The 26,104-nt window shown below is 36.9% G+C and overlaps 1 protein-coding gene across 1 annotated transcript in view; it reads right to left on the bottom strand.

The window, feature by feature from the left end:
• Positions 1-26,104, bottom strand: part of rimbp2b (RIMS binding protein 2b) — a 157,238-nt gene that overhangs the window by 124,228 nt on the left and 6,906 nt on the right. The window contains exon 3 of the mRNA XM_052563577.1: positions 5,444-5,590. Within this exon, the coding sequence (XP_052419537.1) occupies positions 5,444-5,590 (147 nt within the window). The remainder of the gene's footprint in view (positions 1-5,443; positions 5,591-26,104) is intronic.

The raw sequence follows: 26,104 nt of genomic DNA, 5'->3' as shown, positions 1-26,104 counted from the left end.
GAAATAAAACTGAAAAAAAAAAAAAACTTGGATGAAAAAGTACAGTTTAATAGTACTCTAATAATATACAGTATAAACACCTAATAGTATATAAATCACATTGCATACTATGCAGTGCAAACGGTATAAAATTGCATGTTAGCATCTAAGCATTAGCCAAACCTCATGTTTTCCTCAGTGTAAAATATAATTTTGCATTTTCCTCATAACATAAGATTGCTAAGAGCAAAACAGCTCAAAGATTTAGACAGAGATTACTTCCTTGGAAAAACAATGCAAATGCATCTCTGTTGGCAATGCTATCTGCTAATATTATATTATATTATCTAATGTTTTAAAGGCTGTGTTTTTCGACATGTGTGCTTCTGCACTATGATAAAAGCAGTTAAGAAATATAAAAAGTATAATTATAGTTTTTTTGTTTGTTAAATTAACGCAGTTTAAAGGACATTCACAGTCCTCTAATTTGCAGCAGAGCCAGAGAGCTGGTGCAGTTTTCTCGACAGACGGACAGGAGAGAGACCTATGGGGGCTTCTCTTACATCACTGCTTCTTTGATTTCACTCTCTGTCTCTCATCCTCCTCCTCCAGGCATCCCTCTCTCATCTCTCCAGCCCCTGCGTCACTCTTTCATCCTCTACAGAATTCAAGTATGTGTGTGCGAGTGCGTCTGGAAGATAGACATTTGAGTGTGCACGTGCGCAAGTGTGTGAAAAAAACGAGGTGTGCTTAACGTGTGTGTGCCGCCGTCCCCAAGATCCCCAACCTCAGCTAACTGGCTTATGAATGTTGGATGGGGGTTTTTATGATCTTGTTAAAACTGGTTACATTATTCAAAGCTCCATTCATTCAGAGAGAGAGAAGGCAAAGAGAGAAAGATGGATTGAGAGGGAGAAAGAGAGAGAGGCTGCAGGCTGAGTGAAATTTTAATGAATTCTCTCACGGTCCGAGGAAAAAACGATTGTGAAAGTTGGCAGAGAAGGACGAGATTTCAACTCTGCTGATTTCTCCTGTGTCATCAGCTCTTTTACTTTTTGTCTCATCTAATGGGAGATGTTTGAAGAAAGACCAAGGAAAGTGAGATGTCAGGGGTATCATTTTCATCCAGATGTTGCTTTTCTCACCTTATTAGGACAGAATCGAAAAGGTTTGCACAGACCAGGACTGTGTTTTAACCATTATCTAACTTACACTATAGTTCAAAAGTCTGAAAGTCTCTTATGCTTACCAGGGCTCTATTTATTTGATCAAAATTAAAACAGCAATTTTGTGAAATAGTAATACAATTAAAAAACTATTAATTATTGCTAAATTAATTATTATTAAAATTATTATTTTAGAAATGTTATATTATATTATACTGACATTTCATTCCCTGACACACTTCACTCAGCAGTGCAAAAACTGGCCACACATATACTATTATTAATATAATACTAATATAAATATTAGCCTGTATTTTTAAGTGTACTATAAAACAATTTTAAATACTCACTTTATCTTTTAAAATATAATAGTATTACGTATGAGCCAGTTCTAATGAATCAGTCTGAATCAGTCTTCAGTAATTTACAGCATTAGCAGAATTCTTTCGGATTTAAGCAAAATGGAGATTATATTTGAAATGTATTGATTCTCAGCTCTAGATACAAAATAAATAAATAAACAAACATTAAGGTGGGCCACACTCTATAAAATAAAGTTTCCAAATGGGGGTTATCTCAGCAATGGCATTATAAAACAATTTTTGGTTTCCCAAATAATGTTTTGTATAACAGTTCTTAAAATAACCATTTTTGCGTGAATACATTTTTATAGTTTAACGGACATTTTTATCCAATGGCAAGGCTCCATGGATATTTATGAAACAATAGATGCCAATAAAGAACATTTAATAAAGACAGCAGTAATTTGGTGTCATGTAAACAGGAAGAGTGATTTTAATGTCTGGTAAGAAATCTTACTTCACCCGTCATTGGCATTCACTGTGGACCCCGTAAGTGTGTGGGTATGCATGTGCACCTGCAGGCTCCATATCACACTCCTTCACTGTTAACGATAAGAGATACTTGAGGCGTGTGTGCGAGTGTTTCCAGGGCTGAGATAGGAATGTGAGTGTGTGAAGAGATATGAGATCACATGTGGACAGCCTCTCATAGTCCTGTTGGGGCTAGTTCTAATGCTTGCAGATGAACGTCAAAGCTTAGGACGGTCACTAGTGAAGGTTTTTGGACTGTGTTTGTTCTTGTGGTGTGAGTAGCCAATTAACATTGTCATAATGTAATTTTCCTGCAGCTTTAGAGTGATTACATGACATTTATGCCTCAGAAGACTGGCTAAAAAAATCAACTTGCATTGAGATGAATTGGAATGCTAGCAGACAGCTTTCTTCAGGTATTACTGGCCTCTTTGGTTGTGAAGGAGAAGAGGAAAACAGAGACAGAAGGAGGAAGTAGTCTGGCCAGACTGGCTCCTTCTAAGTGTTAATAAGAAGGATAATGAAATTAGAGGTCTGTGGAAGGCTTGTAGTGTGGTCGACATTCTGTTCTAACTTCATTAGCAATTATGTAAACATGGGCAAGTACAGTGTTTTCATGCGTGTGCCCACTTTTTTAAACTATATTAGTCAAATTTCTGAAAAATAATTTAATAAACTAATTCAGTTCCCTCAGGGGTTTTCAAACTTTAATATCAAGGACCATCAAATATAATAACTCCCTTCCAAGGGCCCCATTCTTAAACGCCTGCTGCATATTTTCATGTAAAAAGACCCATAAATGTGAGAAAAAATGAAGTTATTTAATATAAAATCTTATTGATTTTATTGTGACTGATTCATTCATGCATACATTTTTTCGAACACGCACCCACATATCTACGTCACTGTGTGGGAAGATTTGCATAACCCACCCAAATGTTCACACAAAGAAAGAAGGTGCCGCCGCCATGTCGTGAAGACACTGTTTCGTTGTGAAAGCAAAACTACTTTGTTTGGGCTTCCAAAAGAGGACACAACTAGAAATCTGTGGTTGAGTTGTATTTAAAACAATGTTCCAGAACAGATCAACTCAAATATTCAGATGTGTGCAGCACATTTTATGGTGGACTGTTTCCTGAACCTGGAAGAGTAGACTACAATGACGGCTGTTCTGACTCTCAGTCTGTAAGTACGTTTACATATTTAAAGGATTTGCCATTGATGATTCAAATGTTTTTGAGTTTTAAGCAGTGTAGTGTAGTGCTTTTTGTTTGTCGTTTCTTCATCTAGGTATTCAGCCAATCACAATACAATAGATAGCTAATAATGCCCTTTCTGAGATCAATAATGAGGCATATTATTTCTTCTGCAAAGCCGCGACGTAAGACGTTTGCTCATGCCCACAGCTTAGAGGGAGCATTGATCACAGCAATGTTTGCTACCATTTTGCTTAGAACATATTTTAAGAATGTTTAAGAATTTCTCATAAAACACTTTGTGCCCCACTATGGGGTTTCTGGACCCTGGTTTGAAAACTTCATGGTTACGTGAACTGGGTGAACCCATCAGTTTTCAAACTGTTCCTATGCACCTGCTCGAAACCAATATGAATCATGAATAATGTGACAGTCCTTAATCATTTTCATTAATCAACCCCCTATGGACACCTTGGCAACTGAATCGCCATTGGCTAGTAAATTTTTTTGTTTAATCGCCAGACTGATTTTAAAAATATATACAGTATATATACTGTATGTATGTGTGTGTATATATATATATATATATATATATATATATATATATATATATATATATACACCTAAATACAGTATATATTTTTTTAAATGGCACTGCTTTTAAATATCTGAAAGTACACTCTTAACGTCAGTCAGTGAAGCATTATAATATGATAATTAAATATTATTTAATGATAGAACTTTAGTAATTAGAATTAAAACTTGATAACCATGTATGAATGCATAGATATTTCAACTGAACATTTTAACTGGACTAGTGGTGGTGCTTTGTTGGTCATTCAAGTGTTTCTGTAAAAAACAAAAACAAAAGGGAAACCCTTACAATAATACTTATAAGTTGAAAATAATAATACGAATAACTACTAATAAGCACATTATAAAACACACTGAGGATTAGCGAGCTACTGGATTCATGAATATTAATCAGGTTGTGTGCGTTTGCTCAAATTGATTTGCTGAAATAAAACAGGGATGATAATAGGTGAGCACCAGCCAATGAGATTGTCATTTGCGCATTAGCTCTGCCCACTTCCAGAAAACATGACAGTTCTTAAAAAGCTGGGGAAAAAATCATAGGAACATATTATTTTGACAAGAAAATACAACAAAGTATATCGTTTACATGTAGCGCATCATTTCTGCATGTATGTAAGACTCTCTCGCTCTCTCTGCTCTCACCAAAGCGACGGCGAGTGGTGCGCCTTTACAGTAGAGTTCATGGTACGTCAAGCACAGGTACACTGTGCATCCATTGAGATGAACTGAAAAATATCACAGATCGCTTGACGGAGAGAGAAACTCTGAAGCACTCAGTATATATATATCTATATATATATCTGAATCTGAGCTAAATTATATTCTTCCTCCAACTCACATACTGGTGCGTAAAATCTGAGAATTTATTAGACATCATTTAGTCGCCCAGAGTGAAGATTTAGTCGCATGCGATTGATTTTCTCACAATGTAGAGTGTTGTTAATAAGTCAAAAACATCTTCCTGACAAAGGAAACAAACTGTTTTCCATGTCTAGAAACCCGAGCTCACTTTTCTAACACCACTCCATACGCACATATTTTCAAGATGTCATTCTGCACGGATGGTTTTCCATTCCAACACTTGAATGTTTCCTCAAAACAGTGTTGCCAAACAGGCATGGAAAAAAACTGATGACTGACTGCTCCCATACACCCAAACATATGCACCACTCCTAAATACTTATTTTCAGTTCCTGAGCGATGCAAAAATCTGACACACCAAAACAGGATAAATGACATGATAAAGGACTGCTTTTGTAAAAAGAAGGGAAAAAAGTTGCTGTTTCCAAGCAACTAACAGGTAAGATGAGCTGCAGTTTTGTTCATCCACAAAACTAACAACATGAGAGAAACAAAAATGAGCCTGAGAAAGAGAACCAAACATACCACATGATCACAAGATGATGATGTGTAATCATGAGAACAGATTATGTCGACACTATATTTGTGATACAGCATAAGCCAATGGCAATTAATTTACATTTGGCCCAGCACATCCAAATGATCTCTGGTGGGATATGTGTGTTTATACATTTGTGTAATGTTGAAATCAATTTGAGCAAGAATATAGGCAGAACAGAACACATCTTCCTTCTTTTCCTTCCTAAAACAAAACCCTTAAACATCAAGATCATTGGCATACAGTTAGGAGGACAGACGCATGCAGACTGACCAATAGTTTGTGCTGTTGTCGAAGCAGGTAGAGGGCAGCAGTCTCGGGTGAGAGTTTGTGTTTCCTGTCCTCTAGCAGTTGGTATGCTTCCACATGCTGAGGCGACAACTCAGATAAATGCGACGGAAACACATCATTCCTCAGTTTCTAGAAAATACAGAAACAAAAACTATAAATGCAGAATAAATAGATATATAACAAATAGTAAAATACTTTATTTTTAATTTATTTATTTATACACCATTTTATTCAGGAAGGATGCATTAGTCAAAAGTGTCAGTAAAGACATTTAGCCTATAATGTTACAAAAGATTTATACTTTAAATAAATGATGTTGTTTTAAACTTTCTATACAGCAAAGAATCCTAAAACAAATGTATCATGGTTTCCACAAACATATTAAGCACCACATTTGTTTTCAACATTGATGAAAAATAAGATTTTTCTTGAGCAGCCAATCAACATATTGGAATGATTTTGGAAAGATCTGATATTTCTGAAAAGTAATTTCTGAAAGTAATGAGTGCTGAAAATTCGGCCTTGACATCACAGGAATACATTACATCAGAAAACAGTTATGCACATTGTAATATATTGCCTTTTGTACTGAATTTTTTAAAAGCACAAAAAAAGAAAGAAAAAAAGCCTAGAGTATGAGACATAAAAACAAAAAAAATAAATAATATATACAGTGGGGCTCGAAAGTTTGGGCACCCCTTACAGAATCTGTGAAAATGGGAGTAATTTTCAAAAAATAAGAGAGATCATACTAAATGCATGTTATTTTTTATTTAGTACTGTCCTGAGTAAGATATTGTACATAACAGATATTAACATTTAATCCACAAGACAAAAAAATTGCTGAAATTATTAAAATAACCCCACTCAAAAGTTTGGGAACCCTTGGTTCTTAGTACTGTGTTCTGTTACCTGATGATCCTCGGCTGTCTTTCTGTTTTGTGATGGTTGTGCATGAGTCTCTTGTTTGTTCTGAACAGTTAAACTGAGCAGCGTTCTTCAGAAAAATCTTTAAGGTCCTGCAGATTCTTCAGTTTACCAGATTCTTTGCATATTTAAACCCTTTCCAGCAGTGACTTTATGATTTTGAGATGCATCTTTTCAGACTGAGGACATTTGAGGGACTCAAACACAACTATTTAAAAAGATTCAAACATTCCCTGATGCTCCAGAAGGAAACAAGATGCATTAAGAGCTGGGGGGTGAAAACTTTTGGAATTTGAAGATCAAGGTAAATTGTACTTAATTTGTGTACCGGGAAACATACAAGTATCTTCTGTTGCTTACGAAGGGCAGAACAGAAAAAAATTACATTTCAACAAAATAAGACAAATTTGGCCATCTTCATCGTGTTCAAAAGCTTTTAATTAGGGATGCACCAAATCCAGATTTTTGGGGTTCGGCCGAATACCGAATCCACAGTTTAAGATTCGGCCGAATCCGAAACCGAATACCGAATCCTACTCGCATCCTTATTCCATGAACACAGTAAAACACATTAATCAAGTAAACAACATCCACTGCAATGTATTTTTTATTTTATTTTAACTGAAAAAAGAAAAAAGAAAAAAAAGAATAGGCAACATGCCAGGATGACAAGTGAGAAAAAACATGGATAGTAGGCTGTTTAGTTTTCGTTTATAACAGTAGGATAGGCTACGATTAGAACAGTAGCCAAATATTATGAAAAATATTACGGAAGATCACACACATCTCCTGCATAATAATTAAATTAATGTAAAACCTCTAATCTTTCACATGAAATGAGAGTTTAATTAAAGGGGGGGTGAAATGCTCGTTTTCACTCAATATCCTGTTAATCTTGAGTACCTATAGAGTAGTACTGCATCCTTCATAACTCCAAAAAGTCTTTAGTTTTATTATATTCATAAGAGAAAGATAGTCTGTACCAATTTTTCCCGGAAAAACACGACCGGCTGGAGGCGTGACTTGTGGGCGGAGCTAAAGAATCACGAGCGCCAGTAGGCTTTTGGGTTGAGAGCATGTGGAAACTGTGACATTACCGTGAGGGAAAAACAGCCGGCAAAGATGTCGACCGGAAGTTGAAGTCGGGTGGGGGCTGCCATCTTTTAGCAGAACTTCACTTGCGTTAGCATTCCCATTGACTCCCATTCATTTTGGCGTCACATTGACAGCGCATAACTTTACATCTGAGGCGTTTAAAGACTCCGTTTGTCCATTATTTATTTCTAAAGATACACGACAAATGTATAAAGGGCTCCATTACCTTCTATGTTACATTATGGCCCCGTATAAATAGTTTTTGTAAAAAATAGGCTAACGATTGCGTCATAACCACTCGACTCTCTGTCGCATTACCGTACAGACAGGAGGAGAAGCTCGCAGGCAATTAACTTAATATGGCGTATTGGCGTTACATTTTAAAATACTATACAAAATAATTAATCAGAATACTTACGCCTGCTCACTCACGACAAAGAACTCCCCGCTCAAGCTCACCATCTCTGCAAGATTAACGATGGCAGTTTGCACGCACAGCCACTAGAAGATCTACATCTGTCAGACAGGTTGCTGACGTCGTCAAGCTTCGTTTGAGTCTGCGCGTCAGAAACGGAAGTGCTAAAAAACGCTAAAAATGGGCTTCACTTGTCTCAATTGAGTTCCAATGGGGTCGCTGTGTCCATTTTTTTTACTGTCTATGGGGAAAAACCATCATCCAAAACAAACCATGGCTAACAGTCAGATTCAGCCGTTTATTTATGATCCAGAATCAGATCCAGAGGCTGAAACTGAACGAGAGCAGCAGCAGCAACGACTCGCTCCGAGCGGGGCTCGAACCCGGGTTTCCGGCATGGGAGGCGGATGCACTAACAAGGAGGCAGAGATATTTTAAGCAGTTTTACTCACCGCATGCGGTTCCAACACACGATCGTGACCCTTTTTCGTTGGGATTGCATTATCCTTAAGAAATAAACGATACACAAATCCGTCGTCAAACTGGGCCTTGTTTGTAAAACAAGCATCTTCGAAATGCAGGGAACAAACAAAAACACTTGCACAACTCCGTTGATGCTCTGTAAAAATAAACTCCATCCACTGGTCCCTTAATGCTGTTTTTTTTTTTGGTAATCTGTGCAGGGTTGTCTCGCCCTGGCAACCAAAAACACACTTATTTTGTGACATTTCGCGACGCTCTCGCTCTGATCAGTGAATCGCTCTGATCAGTGAAATGTCTGTGCTCAGCCTCTCAGTGCTCTGCTATACGGGAGCGCGCGCTCTTCCGGCAGAAGTGTCCTAAGGACCCATATAAGGAAATTCCGCTCCATCTAACGTCACACAGAGCCAGACTCGAAAAAAACTTTCCGAAACTTGTGACAAACGTACAACTTAATTTTTGAAACTGTGTCCATGTTTAGCATGGGAATCCAACTCTTTAACAGTGTAAAAAACTCAGTATGCATGAAATAGCATTTCAACCCCCCTTAAAAAAAAAAAAAAGATGCTCTGCATTAACAGGTCACAGCCGGTTGCGAGTGTGGGAACTAATGTCCCCAGCAGTACTGAAAAGTCTTTCACTGGGCACAGAGGTAGATTTTTGCCAGCATTGGAAATCGCTGCTGGTTTGTCTTCCACCACTGAAGAGGATCCTCTGTAAGAGGAATCAGAGGCTCATCGAAAAAAAAAACCCTTATCTCCACGTCAGCACCCGATGTGACTGGCTGGCTCTGTATTGCTACTGTATAAATCGTCCCAGCCCCTCAAGATTCCTTAACAGTTTAGTTTAGAGCGAACTGTCGGGCCGTGTTCCTCCTCATATAAACACCAACAATCAACGGCCGCGTTACGTCGACCAGCGTAGCAATAGGGTTCAGTTCGGTGAAAAAAAAAAACCTAAGGTTCGGCCAAAACCGAACCCCGTCAAAAAGCCCAGTATTCGGCCGAATCCGAATCCTGGATTCGGTGCATCCCTACTCTTAATGCATCTTGTTTCCTTCTGGAGCATCAGGGAATGTTTGAATATTTTTAAATAGTTGTGTTTGAGTGCCTCAAATGTCCTTAGTGTGATAAGATGTATCTCAAAATCATAAAGTCACTGCTTGAAAGGGTTCAAATATTCAAAGAATCTGGTAAACTGAAGAATCTGCAGGACCTTAAAGATTTTTCTGAAGAACGCTGCTCAGTTTAACTGTTCAGAACAAACAAGGGACTCATGCACAACCATCACAAAACAGAAGACAGTCGAGGATCATCAGGTAACAGAACACAGTACTAAGAACCAAGGGTTCCCAAACTTTTGAGGGGGTTATTTTAATAATTTCAGAAATTTTTATGTTTTGTGGACTAAATGTTAATATCTTTTATGTACAATATCTTACTCAGGACAGTACTAAATAAAAAATAACATGCATTTAGTATGATCTCTCTTATTTTTTGAAAATTACTCATATTTTCACAGATTCTGCAAGGGGTGCCCAAACTTTCGAGCCCCACTGTATATATATTTTTTAATAGACCCTAAACTTTCAAGCAGTTAAAAAACACAATACAGAAGTAATATTATTATAGAAATAATTCATAAATAAACAACATGTTGTACTGTATCTTCTGATCTTCAGTGGATGTTATAACAGAAAATATAAAAATGTATAAATCCACCGTGGTTCCAGAAGTATTTGGACACTTATGTGATTTCTACACTAGATACTAAATCAGATCAAGCAAATATTGTTAAAGCTTTTCTCAAATCCAACTTTGCATTTATGTGCCATTCCTGGAAGGTCGAAGATGAAAATATAAATTATAAACATAAATATGTTTTTTCCCCCTTTCTACAGGAATAAAATACAAATCTTACTGCTAAACAAGCATATTATCTACCATTAAAGAGTCTAGCTAGCTAGCATTTCTGTGTTTACACTGTGTGCTCTTTGTTAGCAGAGTGACTCTTTTGTGGTTCTTGTCAACAGTGGTGCTTTCCTGGAAGGCCTGACTTTAGCAGGTGGCCAATGAGTATAAAGCAACATTACACCATCATCATGTTCTTTACACATTACCAGGGGCTATTACTACTCTGGCAAGCAAACAGGAGCTTATCAGCGCGTCTGTTTGTACATGTGTATGTGTGTCCATATACTGGTTTGGGTTACATACTAAACATTAACACCTGCTCCATTTGATTGTAGAGAACAAACAAGCATGAAAACAGAGTACGGGTATATTAAACTGCTGTAAATGTACAACACACACAGAATGATTTCGCTTGTTGTTGTTAGTCCTGCTAGCATGAGGCTAAACCAGATGTTTGGCTTCAGCAAAAGCTCTCAGTGCCCGAAAAACTTACAAATTCAAGTTGCTGTCAGCCTCCTATGATCTGATTGAAATATTATGAGTGAACAAACTGAACATTCAAGAAACAGCCACTTCACTCACTATCAATAGAAGCACATAATCAACGTGACATGCCAAGTCATACTCATATGTCCATAAATGTGAAACCACATTAGCAAAAGACAAGGTTACATCAGTTTCTGAAATGTGGTGCAGTTTTACAAAACACATCAATGAAATTGTGATTAACAATTGTACTGTTTACTATAGTGTACTATACTTTTAATGTAAAAATGAGGAAGAGTTAAGATGTATACATTCACATGTATTTATTTTAATATATTTTTCAAATATTTTAATATGAAAATATTACATTTACCTTGCTGGTTATACCCCATGACATTTTTAGAGACAGTACACACACACACACAAACACACTCAAATTTAACATTTCTACTAATGATGTGTTCAAATTAGATTTTTGAAAGATTTTTCCTTCCCTTTTTATCACTTTACCCATATAACAAAAATGTTACTACAAATACAAGCATAATAAAAGCATTTTCGATAGAAGTCTCAGACTTTTGGACCCCAGAGTATATAATTTATATTTAAATACAATAAAGACATAAGGACTAATAATGGATTGACTGTATCTATGATACCATTTGAAAACAGTGCAAAGTACTTCATTAAATCAACTAATATGGTACGAAAACCACCAAAAAAGCAATGTAATGGTCCAGCAAGCAGATTACAGTACAGTAAGTATATGAGGCATTTGAGGTCTCCAGATACTCACACCTGCCTAAGCGTCCGCTCTTTAGACGAGCTAGCCTAACGGTTAGCTTAGCCCTCCAGATCACAGGAAGCCCAGGGAACAAAAAGCATGTTTACTAATTCATGGCAGCAGTCAGGTGTAACTGGGGGCAGCCTTTGTTCTGGAGAAGATTCAGAAACGTTACACTGATGTTCCGAACCATGGATAATCTACAGGGCTAAAATTAGACTGTTGTGTTAATAGATGTGAAAGGACAATGGTTTGATCATTGACAAGTACGTGAAAACAGATAGCCTTGAATAGCCTGGTGACCCCCAGGCATGTTGTGTTATGTCTTCATGTAATAGTGGCTTTTGGCTGTGCATGGGATTATTCAGAACCGGTTCTGTTTTTTAAAAGAACCAGAACTGTGAGCTATTTCTAAGTTTCGGTTTTGAAACGCTTCTGGTGCAACACGTGACCAAGTGCTGTGAGCAGCGGCTGGTGTTCTGATGATGTGTTCTGCATTTCCCATAAAGAATGTCACAAACTGAATAACAGAAACGCCACCCTGCCTCTTTAATTACTGAGCACATTGTTTCCAATGACACGCACTCCACAGATTTGCCGGGCTGCATAGCGTCAGGGCATGACAAAACTTCTCCAGGCCCCAAAAAGATCCTTAGACTCCAGAGGGTTAGCCCTCAAGGGACTATTTGGCCAACCAGCTTATTCCTGCTTTGAAAAGCAAAATATTATTGATAGTGTAGAAAACATCAACTTTGAAGCATATGGTGATTGAGGGACTAGAATTACTCAACACTACCTTCCAGCAACACTACATACAGTGAAGGTAAAATAGTTAGGGCTGCACGATATATTATCAGACGATGATGAATGTGCATCTCATCAGTAAAGCCGGTTCTCTAATCAGCTGTAAATTCCATCAGGTGTGTGTTTTCACATACATCATGCACCCCTAAAAATAGTAAAAAAACATAATAATGCATTTAAATGGAACCGGAATCAAAACAGGAAAATTTGTATACTGTAATATATGCTGAATTTTGACATTTCTAACCTTTAAATTAAGTTTAAATTAAGTAATAAACAGTAGTGAGTATTGAGTAGTTGAGTATTATGCAGTTTTCCTTACCACTATTTTTTTAATAGTTGTTTAATGATTTTTAATGGAACCAGAATTGGAACCGGAACCACTAGGTGGAACCGGAACCAGACAAATTTTAATGATTCCCAACCCTACTTAAGAACCTCTATAAAAGTAGGCAATATAATCACACAATTTTCCGATATTTGTCATTTGCATGGCTGGCCACTCAATGACCTTTCAAATGCTGTGTGCTGAAAGAATTGCTGTAGATCAAAGAAAGAGCTAGTGCACTGCACAGCCACTGGCCTCAAGAGAGTGAGCAGCAGGGTATTTATAGCCCTGCTCGTCCCCAGCTGCATGGCTCCTACACCCCGCCAACAGGCAACTGGGCAACACAAGCTCACCCCTCCAGCAACCCACCACACTAACGTCCATAACGCAAACAGACATCTGGACATCAGCAGCCCTCAAAAGAGAGAGAAAAATTATCAGGCAGGAAAAAGAGAAAATGGCTGAGAGCAAGCAAGAAAAAGACCTTCCATCAGACCACATTCAGTGCATTCACCTCTGGAATTTATATACTAGTACTCGCTAGACATTTGAAAATCACAGAAAAACTATATGATTCTATATTATTTCATTCTCCATTATCATTTCCTTCAAAGTGTTTGAGGTCAACTTACACACAAAAAAAAGACTTCTGAAATTTAAATTCGATTGCTTTAGATATGCTTAATTTGCTTTAATTTTTAAAGTGATATTATTATATTATTTAAATCAATTCCATAAAACACACTTGTTATGCCATTTAAATGGCTGAATTTTGATGTTAATACATTTTGTACTCCTCAAAGTTTAATTAAATATTTATACATGTAAATGCTATACCCCTCATTTATGAATATGAATCATAAACTATCTTTTTTAAATATATGACATTAATTTTTACAGAGCATCAACGGAGTTGTGCAAGTGTTTTTGTTTGTTCTCCTGCATTTCGAAGATGCTTGTTTTACAAACAAGGTCCAGTTTGACGCCGGATTTGCACATCGTTTATTTCTTAAGGATGATGCAATCCCAACGAAAAAGGATCACGATCGTGTGTTGGAACCGCAGGCGGTGAGTAAAACTGCTTCAAATATCTCTGTGTTGTTAACTTAGCAATCGGCGCGTAAGCACATCAAGTAAACAACATGCGATGTTGTCATCAAACTGCACTTTCCACATGTACAGCTTAAAAAAAAAAAAAAAACGACATAAAGTGGAACTTAGTCATTTTCCAGAACCGCTAAGCAAATATATACAGTTTCAGTACATACCACATAGCATACCGCCTTTGCTGATGCTGCTCTTGTTAAATTTCAGCCTCTGGATCTTATTCTGGATCATAAATATATGCTGAATCTGACTGTTAGCCATGGTTTGTTTTGGACGCTCTCAACGCAAAAGCCTACTGGCGCTCGTGATTCTTTAGCTCCGCCCACACGTCACGCCTCAAGCTGGTCGTGTTTTTCCATCTACGAATACGGTTAAGCCTTTTTTCCAACAGCCAGGGGGCCATTTGTATCGGGTCAAGTCTGGAATGCTGCCAGTATAGGCAAATATTTGGCAAAAGGCTCGGCTGCATGTCCTGTGAAACTCTGCAGACGGAGAGAGTGTCAGTCCTGAGGGCGGCCACCCCTCCTCACCGTTTTCCTAATTGGTTTTCAGTGAGGGCAAGGCAAATTAAATCTAGCCTATTACAGATATGCTATTCAATTAGCCTTTGCTACTCCCATGCACTAAGAGGCAGAGATAGAGAATCTGCACTCATCTATTCATTGCGCTACTCAAAGGAACATGGGACCACCAGAAAGAGAGAACAGCACACCAATTCTACTCTTTGAAGTGCAGATGTGATCTCCAGCTGCAAATATACATTTTTGGTCATATTTTACAGTAAAAGTTTGGGAGGCTTATAAGGTATATGCACTACGGTTCAAATAATTTTTTATGTTTTTTAAAGAAGTCCATAATGCTCACCAAGGCTGCATTTATTTTGTTAAAAAGACATTATATACTGCAAAATACTATTACAATTTAATAGAACTGTATTCTATTTTAAAATGTAATTTATTCTTGTGATGGCAAAGCTAAATTTTCAGCACTCATTTCTCACTGTCATGTGATCCTTGAGACATCATTACAATTTGATGAATTGCTGCTCAATAAGCATTTCTTATTATAATCAATGTTGATAACAGCTGCTGATAAAACAAAGTTTTTGTGGAAACCGTGACACTTTTTAGGATTCTTTGATGAGCAGAAAGTTCGAAAGAACAGATTTTATGTGAAGTAGAAAAATATTTTAAATGCCCTTTGTCAATTTTAGTTATCTTAAGACATCCTTGCTGAATGAAAGTATTAACTTTAATTTAAATAAATTTAATACATTTATAAATTAAATAGTATTAAAAAAAAAAACAACTCACTGACCAATTGAGTTCTATGTACCAGTAAAAATTTATCTTATATTTAAATTTGGTCAAAATACCTCTTACCTAGATTACACAAATATTTTGGCAAATTCATGATTATGTCAGTAATTTTAATGATTTAATTCCTAGGTCAAAAGGTTTATAAGATCATAAGAAATTCTGTGTTGAAAAGTGTATTGCAACTCTTGACTGGTGTTTGAATCTAGCCTATAAAGCTGTGATCCTGTTTTATTTCTCTCTATATATATCGCTCTCTTTTTGTTTCTGCTGTCCTAAAAAATAATAAAATAATGATAAAATAGAGTGTTGAGGTGTAAATAAAGACCTGTTCAATAAGACCTACTTCAAAGTGAGAACTGTATTTTTCTATGCAGTGCTTTATGGCTTGCATCAGAACACAGAGAGGAAAAAAGGAAGGACAAAGATAGCAAAAGAAAACAAAAACCTTTAGAAAGCTTGTAGGTGACCTTATTCCTTTAGCTGCTTTGTGGCATTATAAGCAGCCTCTTAAAACCTCATCAAATTGCTCAAAGCCATAATGTCCTTTAACACAGGCTATGAAAACACTGCTTTTACAAATGCTGACATTACTGTAACGCTTGAAGGAATGAACTTCAGGTGTAGGATTATGATTACAGCCTCGGCTAACTAAAGAGGACAATAATAGGTCACATACTCGTTAACACATTAACGGTCTCTGTGGATCTCCAGCAGTGAAGATGAATTGAAAGGTGTAAAGATAACACTTGAAAAAAGACAAGCATTTATCTGAGGGCACATTGGGACAATATTTATGCTGACATAATGATGTGTGAAATGAAATTGATCAGAACAGCAGTGAGAATCAATTAGCTCTGTGGAGTAAACAAGGGTCCTTTCAGCCCTTTTCTTCCTATTGATCAGCACTCCAGGAGAACTAATAAATATAAATAAAGCAGCAGCAAAACTTTCAAAACAAGACCCCCCCCCCAAAAAAATGTATGTATTATATATTATCTCCTATAGTGAAGGCCAATATTTTCATTTAAAAAAATAATAAACAAAATGCTGCCTTTTTCCTCACACAGACTTAGCATTTGTTCCAAAAACTTGTAATATAGCATAGCAGACAGTGATTTTTTTAAATAATTTTATTCAACAAGTTGCATTCAATTGATCAAAAGTGACAATAAAAACATTCATAATCTCTTAAAGGCCTACATCTCATTATACAAAAAGAAGCTACAAAATATCTCATTTTGTGTTCAACGGAAGAAACAAATGCAGCTTTAGAACAACATTATGAGGAGTAGCTAAATTGCTGAATTTTTATTTTAGTGGTAAACTGTCACTTTTAATGAATGACCACGATTTAAAGAGAAGAGGTGTCAAATATGAACACCACAGATTTGCTCACTGATAAGTTGATTAATTGCAGCGAATAATGATACAGTTCTAATCTCTTGTCTCTGATCTTTTTTTTTATCACATCATTTAGACTCAATGCCTCATAATTCCAGCTCTGTTAGCCTCCGAGCAGCTGTTTCCAATCTGTCCCAGATCACTGAAGAAATCCCTGACATCACATCTTGAGCCAGTGCCCAGCAAGCTCAGAAAAAAGCAACACTTTTTGCCCAGAAAAGGTGGATCCAAACAAGTCTACAACAACATATGGCATATCCAAAAAAAAAAAAAAAAGTCATCAGCTAGTCAGCTAAACAAACAAACAAAAAATACTATCAGCTGTTTGAGAGAATTTAGCCTAAAGAAACCCTATGAGATTATATATGAGTATTGGAAAATTTTTTGAAAAGATTTTTATATTCATCTATGAGGTTCTTAAGTAGCACAAGCCAAATGAAGGCAACTCAGAGGATTTATCATTATTACACACTCAAAGCAGAACTATCCCTCTCTTTCAAACATACACTCAACAGTTAAGAATCACAAAGAAACTTCAGTAGTAAAGTCACCTGCTGACAGCCATCGTCTCACAGGAAACTGTATTTACAAACAAACCTCTCAGAAAATCTCCAATGTACCTCAAATTTGATCGATTTGAGTCTAATGATGGCTAAATGCTAGCATGTATATGCTTAGACTGTCAGGATGACTTCAGTGAGCAGCGATAGAAAAGAACTTTTCCTCTAATCCACTCACATCGATGTCAGTCCAGACTTATCACACCCACAGCAGGCCAGCCACCACAGATCAATTTTACGCCTCTTAAAGAAAACAAATCATCACAAACCAAACTTTCATTGATATTTTGAAATTAAAAAGTCAATGTAATATAACAAAGAGTCATATTTAGAACCCAAAACTCCAGTTAAAATAGCTGTGACTCTGCAGCTTAAACACATATATATACATATACATACATATATAAACATTTACATATATATATATATATATATATACATATATACATATACATATATACACAATAATAACAACATACTTTAATTTAAAATTTCTATTTTAAATTGTAATACTATTAAACTATAATACTACTATTACAATAGCCTTGGTGAGCATAAGAGCACAAATTTAACTGAATACGGTAGAGTGCATATACGTCTCAAAAATGTAAATAGAATAGAATTAGAAATTAGAATTGTCATGAAAAGCTAAAAAATGTATCACTTAACTACCATTACAAATTGACCACAAGAAAAAAACGAAAAAAAAAATTTGTTCATTTTTTATCTGCATGTGTAATTCTATTTAATTCTAATCTGTCTAATGCCGTTTTCATTTTCTCTTGTTGGTGTTTTGTATTCAATAACAGAGATCTAATAAATAGAAATTAGCTACATACTTTGTAGCACCAACTACTTTAAATGAATCATAAAATCACATAAATGCGTAAAGATCTAGCGTACATGACAATAAACAAACAAATGTTGTGGTTTACAAAGAATGTGAACACAAACAAGCCGTCTGTGTCCAAAAAGTTGCCGGATGTGACACCAGATGTCCTGCCGTCATGGCATGGGGTGGGTGTTTTTGGATGATTACAGGGCGAGCTTTGAAGCTTTGGCTGTCACTGAGAACATCGTAACAAAGGCGGCCTCCCAAGCTCAGCTCTACTGAAACGTGTTACTTCATATGAGTGTGAATCCCAACATGATTGGATCAACAGGTCCTCTGCTCTCATATGCTCAGGTCAGAAGCAATCACACGGAGAGCTAAATCCTGTCTCGCATGCAGCCTTAAAACTAGCTGGTGTTCGTCTAATCACAGGCAAAAAAAAAATTGGCACTGATTCTCAGGTCCCAGACTAGTGTTAAATGAGGACCTGTCCCAATTCAAGCTTTGCAGTTCATACGGCATACGAATACGGCAAGAGAAAAAAAGTCTGAAACCATGCAGCAAAAATGGCCCACATTTACATGTCAATAAAACCTAAACCAAGAAGGTCTATAGTGCCTGAAGGAAAGTATCTTGGTAGTCATGTTTATATACTACTAGGCTGATAAAATAAGCATTTCTGATAGGTCTGAAGGTTAGCTCCATATATACCGTATTATTTTACTATTTTATTTACATAAGCAGCCACCTTATGTAGTATTTGCACACTACTTTTACATTTTACATCTGAGCTTCAGCCTTAGATTTTCATTTCGTCACAAAAATGATTAATAATACCCAATAAGTAACTGAAGGGTGGTGTAGACTCTCTGTTAGACCCCTATAGAACATCACCGCCTCTGTGCTGTGTTTGTATAATTAAAAATCAGAAGCGAATCGTGGCTCTCAGAGGAGAACCTGGATATAATCTGTCTTTTTTTATTACTTTAAATCTATCTGCTTGGACTGATGACAGTCCAGATCAGTGACGCTAGAAGTGAACGAGCGGCTATTCCACCGGCAGATCTGAAGCAAGCCGACTAGCTGGGCTGAATTCCCAGTACTGTGAGACAGCAGGGCTAAATAGAATGTCAAGGTTATCTCTTAGTAACGTTGGCATGAGCTGCGTTTTATTCATCCCAATTAAAGCCAATTAAACAGCTGGAAATTACAGCAAGACCTGTCTCCTCTACGGGCTATATCGGGTCAGGGTTCGATTTATTACACTATCATCAGGTTTCACTGTTGGAGTGTTACGTGATATAGGAGTTCCTTGGACGCTCTGGCTTAGGGTGTTCCCACATGTACGCAAGTCGAATATTGCACATAAACTCATTATGGAAGCCCTTGGGAAGGCAGGGCTAAATGACAGCATTTAAAAGAAATACATCTGGGGGAAAGCAGTGTAGTGTACATCATAATACTGAAGAAAAGATCTTGTGCTATTGTCATTTTAGTGCAACTTTATTGTACTTGTATTAAAAGAGCAACGAACACATTCAAAATGTCTCCTTTTGTATTTTATTAGAAATGAAAGTAAATTTGCTGAAAATGTACTCAGCATCAGGCTATCCGAGATGTGAATGAGTTTGATTCTTCATTTTGGAGAAATTTAGCATTACTTCACTTGCTCACCAATGGATCCTCTGCAGTGAATGGGTGCCGTCAGAGTGAGAGTCCAAACAGCTGATAAAAATGTCACACTAGTCCACAAGTAATCCACACTACTCCAATCCAACAATTAATATCTTGTGAAAATCTGTATTTAATAATCAAATTCATAATACAGGTTTAAATCATTGTTTTCAGCTAAAATACGAGTGCTCAATCCATAGTATTGCTTTCAAGTCATTTCATCTGAATCAGGAGAGAAATATGCACCGATCAAGTGCCGTCCAAAATAGTTCAAAACAAACATGCCAGTGGATTTTGATTTGAGTGAACAACAGGGAATTAACTTTTACACTGGATGAAGTGTTATTACGGATTATGACCAGAAGCCATGCTTAAAATAAAAATGCCTTAATGATGGAATTGTTTATTTCAAACATGCAGCTTTTTAGTTCACAAAACATTAATTAATGAACTGGAGTCATGTAGGTTACTTGTGGATTATTGTGGTGTTTTTATCAGCAGTTTGGACTCTCATTCTCACGGCACCCATTCACGGCAGGGGATCCATTGTTGAACAAGTGATGTAATGCTAAATTTCTCCAAATCTTTTCTAATGAAGAAACAAACTGATCTACATCTTGGATGGCCAAAGCATAAGTACATTTTCAGCAAATTTTCAATTTTGGGTGAACTATTCCTTTAAGTGTAAACACACAAACATTCCTACACAGTAAAACATCTGTCCGTGCACAAAAACATAGCCTCCTCCATTATCTTCTGAATTCATTTGTATGCAAACACCATCCACTGACTGGCATCTGTCTTCGCTTGCTCTTCTCTCTCCTTCACTCCCTCCACCTTCTCTCTCCTCCTCTCTTGCACTCCATCTTTCTTTCCCTCTGTGCTTTCTTCCTCCTCTCATGCATGCACACACTTCATAATTCACAAGCATGTCCATTTCCTCAGCAGCTGCACACTTCCCCGGAAAGGCTTATGGCGTTGACTGCTGTCCGTCACAATAATCAAAGCCAGCACGCATACAGAGTGGACACTAGTAAATCTAAATCTAACACTAAATCCTCTTCGCTGAAGAATCAGATATAATCCCAAAAACACAGCATTTTAGGCAGAACGAAAGAACGATGGACATGCAGTACAAGCACCTGCCTGATGAGACTCAAAGAACGTGTGTGATCGTGCACTTTAACCCCAACTGAAAACAACACTATAATGAGATCCCGGTTGAGCATTTCCCTCTATTGGACCACAAGAATGAGGGAGGGGGGGCCAGTTATGTAATCTGGACATGACTGCCACTGTTCATATAAGTAAGGCAGGGATGGAGGGAATAGGGGAGAGAGAGAGAGAGAGAGAGAGAGAGAGAGAGAGACTACCCCTGTACTGCCACCAGAGCACTAAGCATCACTAAAATCCAGTCTAAAAAATGAGGGCCCTTTAAAGATATTATTAGTATAAATTAAAGTCATATCTACCTAATGAAGCCTTTAATGCTGAAGTGGTTCTTTGTGTTCAGGAACAAAGATCTCATTTTGCTATTGTTGCGATTAATCTGATGGTATTTAGAACAATTTTTCTAAGCCATCTGCTTCGTATAACCCGGGCAAGTGATAGATTCACAACATACTGCAGGTAATTGAACAAAAAACATCTGAAGCATCACGGTGTGTGTGACCTAATATTCAAATCAGTCATCCTACCTCCTTCATTTACTAATTACTAGTAGAGTGAACAACGAGGTCTGTAATAGAGAGCAACAGTGCCAGCCCACATTTTTAACAATTGCGGAAATATATATATTTTTTATCTTTATTTTTCTATAGGGATTTCTAAAAATGTCTTTGTTAAAAAAGTTGTGGACTCGCAAGCATGACAAGCTACTTGGACATGATTTAACTAAATTAACTAAAAGAGGGAATTGATTAGTACAGTGTGGCATGATGTAACTAAAACGAGGGAACTAATTAATAAAACGTAGCTACAAATTATTAAATCACAGGAACAAATTATTAATTTGTGTGTTTGATATTCATATGTTTATTCACATGTTGTGTGGGGCTCTGTAATGAGCCATGAGGCTCACAAGGTAAACACAAGGAAAAGTATTTGGAGATAGGCAAAAAGACAAAACAATAAGACAAGTTCTGTCAAATCAATTAATTGTGATTAATCGCATCCAAAATAAAAGTTTGTGTTTACATAATACGTGTGTGTACTGTAAATTTATATGTATATATAAATACACACATACATTAGAATTTCATATTTCTATGTGATTTACATTACATATATTTATTAAATATATACATGTATTTACATATAAAAATACACAGTACACACATATATTATGTAAACAAAGATTATTTAATCGATTTTAAAATTCTACTTGTAGCTCACAGTAAGTCTGTCTTAAAAGGTTTATAAATGATCATACATAAATATTGTCCATAAATTATCATATTTATCATATTATCAAATAGGCTTGTATAGCCTGTACCGGCAATGCTCAAATAATATGCACTGAACTCATTTTCACTGATGACATGACTGACAAACAAAAAAGGTGGGGTGTAGGCAGATAGAGAATGCTGAGAGAGTTGAGACTCAAGCTGTGTGTGAAAGGTGTTATATTCTTCTTAATATTCAATGAGCTCTGAGAGAACACGTTTCATGTAATCGAGACTGTTTATATGGCGTAAAGTGCTTTACCACAGAACAGCAGAACCAAAGGCATCTTTCTATAACAAACTAAATCATAACAACAGTAAAAGTTCAACAGCATGCATTACTAACAGTATACACATGTTGGCTTATACTTACTACTAGAAATGCTCAAAGTTTGCTTGTAGGTTACAGGTCCATTTCCACATAGACAAGCTCCAAGAAGTGAAAACTTTCTGAGAATGCAATACTATATCGTCATTGCAACCCTGAGTGAGACATCTAATACCATATTGCATCATTGTTCTTGAAATTAATGTACTGTATGCCAATTTGTACAGGAGAAAACACCTGCTTAATGGGAATAAAGTTAAAGACCACTACACTCTGTACAATAATTTCATTAAATCATGTTCTTATTTTAATCTATACCTTCCACATACTATGATGTAACAGATGAGGTCTTGTCACATCACACTACTACAGGGAGATATATTACACCAGAGGCACACCATGTCATTATAGAATGTATTAATAATTAAATAGCACATAGGTGTTTGTATGCGTTTGAAATGGCAATTTTTTGGTGACTAGACCAAATAAAGCATCTGCTAATAACTATTAAACTGATTATGCTTGGAATTAATTCAGGTTAACAGTTGAATTGTGCATAAAATATGCTGTGTTCCTATCCCTTTAGACAGATATTCAATGTCTAAACAGATCTGACATCACCTGTATGATGCTAACAATTTAATCTCTTCACAAAAACACGCTTTCATAGTTATCATGGGAGTGTAAAATTACTATTTCTGTATCTCACTTAAAATAGCATCATGGTACGTGTCTTTACTTTTTTGATGTGGTCAATAAATACTTAAATTCTAATTAATAAATTGTATAATTTTTATGTTAACATAAACATGTAGACACATAAACTGCACAACAGCTATAGCACAATATTGTGATATTTAAAAAAGCAGATTCAAATGAATGGTTTGAAATAGGACACAACATTCAAGAGGAAAACACACATTCCTGTTGGACTTTGTGCTTAAAATCTCATAGATACAACCTCGGTGACAACAAGCCCTGCCCTCACCTATCACTTTTAGGTTGTTTATAATAAAAGAATACGTTAAAATATTACTAAAACAATGTATTATAACTGATTATAACAGCGAGGTCTGGGAGGAGTTTGAAGAGCTCACAAGTGATGCGAAAAAGAGGACTATCTCTTTAATAGTAAAGCTACTGTGAGAAACATTCAGCAGTGCTGCAATCTAAAATGGCTATGGACAAAAGTACCCCACAGCCATGTGTTTCACTGGCAGAAAGACACTGAACAATGTTTTCAGCCTATTTAATAGGGCACAGCAGACTACTATGTGTTTTTATAAGGTTATAGTGCAGACGACAGCACGAGCCGTAATGACATTTACCGCCAAAGCAGCACCGTAAACATCAGCCCGACTAAACAACCGTATTGTAACGCATTCAAAAGATATTTCTGACCAAAACATCCAATACCTTGCTTATCAACACAACATGCTCTCAGATCAGCTGAGCGCGTGAACCAAATCAAGCGATGGACAGCGACTCTACCTCTTCCGCCGCTCTTCCGTTAAAAGATGATTCCCTTAAAGGCAGCCGCGTCCAACTGTGTCATATTAAGGGGAGGCTCACGGCTCCGGTCCGCTGTCCGTGCTATCCAGGCTTAAAACGGTTCATTAACGACCGTCGGGAAGAGAAAAGCGCTGGAGCGGGCGGTACTGAGGAGACCGCACAGGCGCGCGCGCTCTCTCTCTCTCTCTCTCTCTCTCTCTCTCTCTCTCACACACACACACACACACACTGCTGGAAGAGCGCAGTGGCAGCACACACACACACACTGCCTTTAACGCTCGTTTAAAGCGCTCTTCCGCTGTATCTGTGTGCTGGATCAACGCAGAAGCAATGTGGACACAACTGGCCCATTTTCACTCTCTCGTTCTCACACACACTCACAGAGGACAAGCACGCACAAATGCAGAGCCAGTGCAGCTTACAGCAGGACAGTCGTGTGCTGGTTCACTTTGACATCTCTGTCATGTAAATGCAGTTTCTAATGCCCAATGCTTTGCATCTGCATTTTCAGCATCATCTTCCAGGTGAGCATCACCCATCCACCCTGGAGGGCCATGACTGGAGCTGACAAGGTCAAATAAGGTGTTTATGCTCTCTCCCTCCCTCTCTCTCTCTCTCTCTCTTGCTCATTCCCTCCCCCATCACTGGCCACCTTTATGTGAACATCATTTTCTGATTAAGGTCCATATTGTGATTAAACCTTAAACCAAAAGGATGTTTACAAGCTGCACAGCTATCATAATATTCCTGTATACAGCCGAAGGATCAAAACATATCAATTCATGTCTGCAAGTCATTTATTCATTCACTCATTCATTTAGACCTCATAATGTTTAATTAAACATAACTTGACTTTATGGTAAAAATGTCAGGTCCCTGTCTCATGACGTTTGCTGTATTTTCCTATTGTTTATTCCACTTAAAACTACTTTTTTTTTACCATCTTCTGCAAGCATGCATTCAGATCTGCCTGAAACTATTTAACAACCAATGGATATAACAAAGTCCCCTCGCTACATTTTTTCCAATAAACCTTTTCACTCAGACATACGTCACAGTACTGAAGATCTGTTGCTGTGTCTGTTTTATTGCGACTTACAATTGCAACATATTTCAGATTTCAAAATGTAGATCATAATGTTTTTTAATGTCTCCTTGCTCAAAAAATATGTTTCTTAAATTATTCAACTATCATCTCTCTGACCAGAAATACATTTGTTCAGACATACTCATATATAAATGAAACTTCACTTATGACTGATATCACAAATACACAAACATAAATTTTGCTTGGTATAGGGATGTGCAAAGTGGTCTCATTCAGAATTTCTAGAAACTGGAATGTTGAGGCAATCTTTACACTGCCTGGTTAAGGCTGCATACAATTCTGTATAAAAGCCAGACAAAATACAGCCTGCTCTGACCCACCTCAGCCCCAGTATTAAAACATATTTGTATTTGTTTTGTAAATGCTTTTACGCCACCTCTGAGCAGCATTACACAGTCTGTGTAAAGACACCTTAATGCCACTTGAGAAGTGCTTCTGTGCCACCTTCAGTTCACTGGATTCATCTGGTTATGGGAATCAGGTTAAAGGGTTAGTCTACCAATAAAATGTCATTTATTTTTCTATTTCACTAACCCTCATGTTCTTCCAAACCTTTATGCATTTTATTCTTCTGCTGAACATAATTTTTTTTCCAGGTTTAGAACAACAAAGACATAATAAAATGAAACTTAAAGACAATGTCAAAAATCTGATTAATGTAGGAATTTTCTCCTGCAATTAAATAAAATCACGGCTACATACAGAAATATTCAAAAGACAGAATGTTAAATAAATAGGATGTCTGAATTATCACCATTGAGCAGAGATTCTGTGTGCAACCAGTGGACACTTAACTATCCCATGAGGCCATGGGTCAAAGAACATCCAGGTCAAAGGACGATGTCAACGTGGTGGATGTATTACATCCAGAAATATATTGTATTTATACTACACACCCACATACTTAAAGAACGTGCTTCATCAGTGCTCAAGAATTCTGTGAATTATATGCTTTAACAGATATCTGTGATTTGACTGCAGAAGATGGATTTGTTAATGAGGATCCCTTGTGAGAAACCCAGTGAACCCACTCTCTCTCCTGTTCTCCATGCTCGCTTACACTTTCCACCAGTGAGTGAATGTGACCAATCATTTATCTCCCACTGTGCAGTGGCAGGACCATTCC

Source organism: Carassius gibelio, chromosome B8, assembly GCF_023724105.1.
Source record: "Carassius gibelio isolate Cgi1373 ecotype wild population from Czech Republic chromosome B8, carGib1.2-hapl.c, whole genome shotgun sequence".
In the NCBI taxonomy this organism is placed as follows: domain Eukaryota; kingdom Metazoa; phylum Chordata; class Actinopteri; order Cypriniformes; family Cyprinidae; genus Carassius; species Carassius gibelio.
Note: the sequence above shows the minus strand (reverse complement) of the source record. Positions and strands in the feature narration are given on the sequence as shown.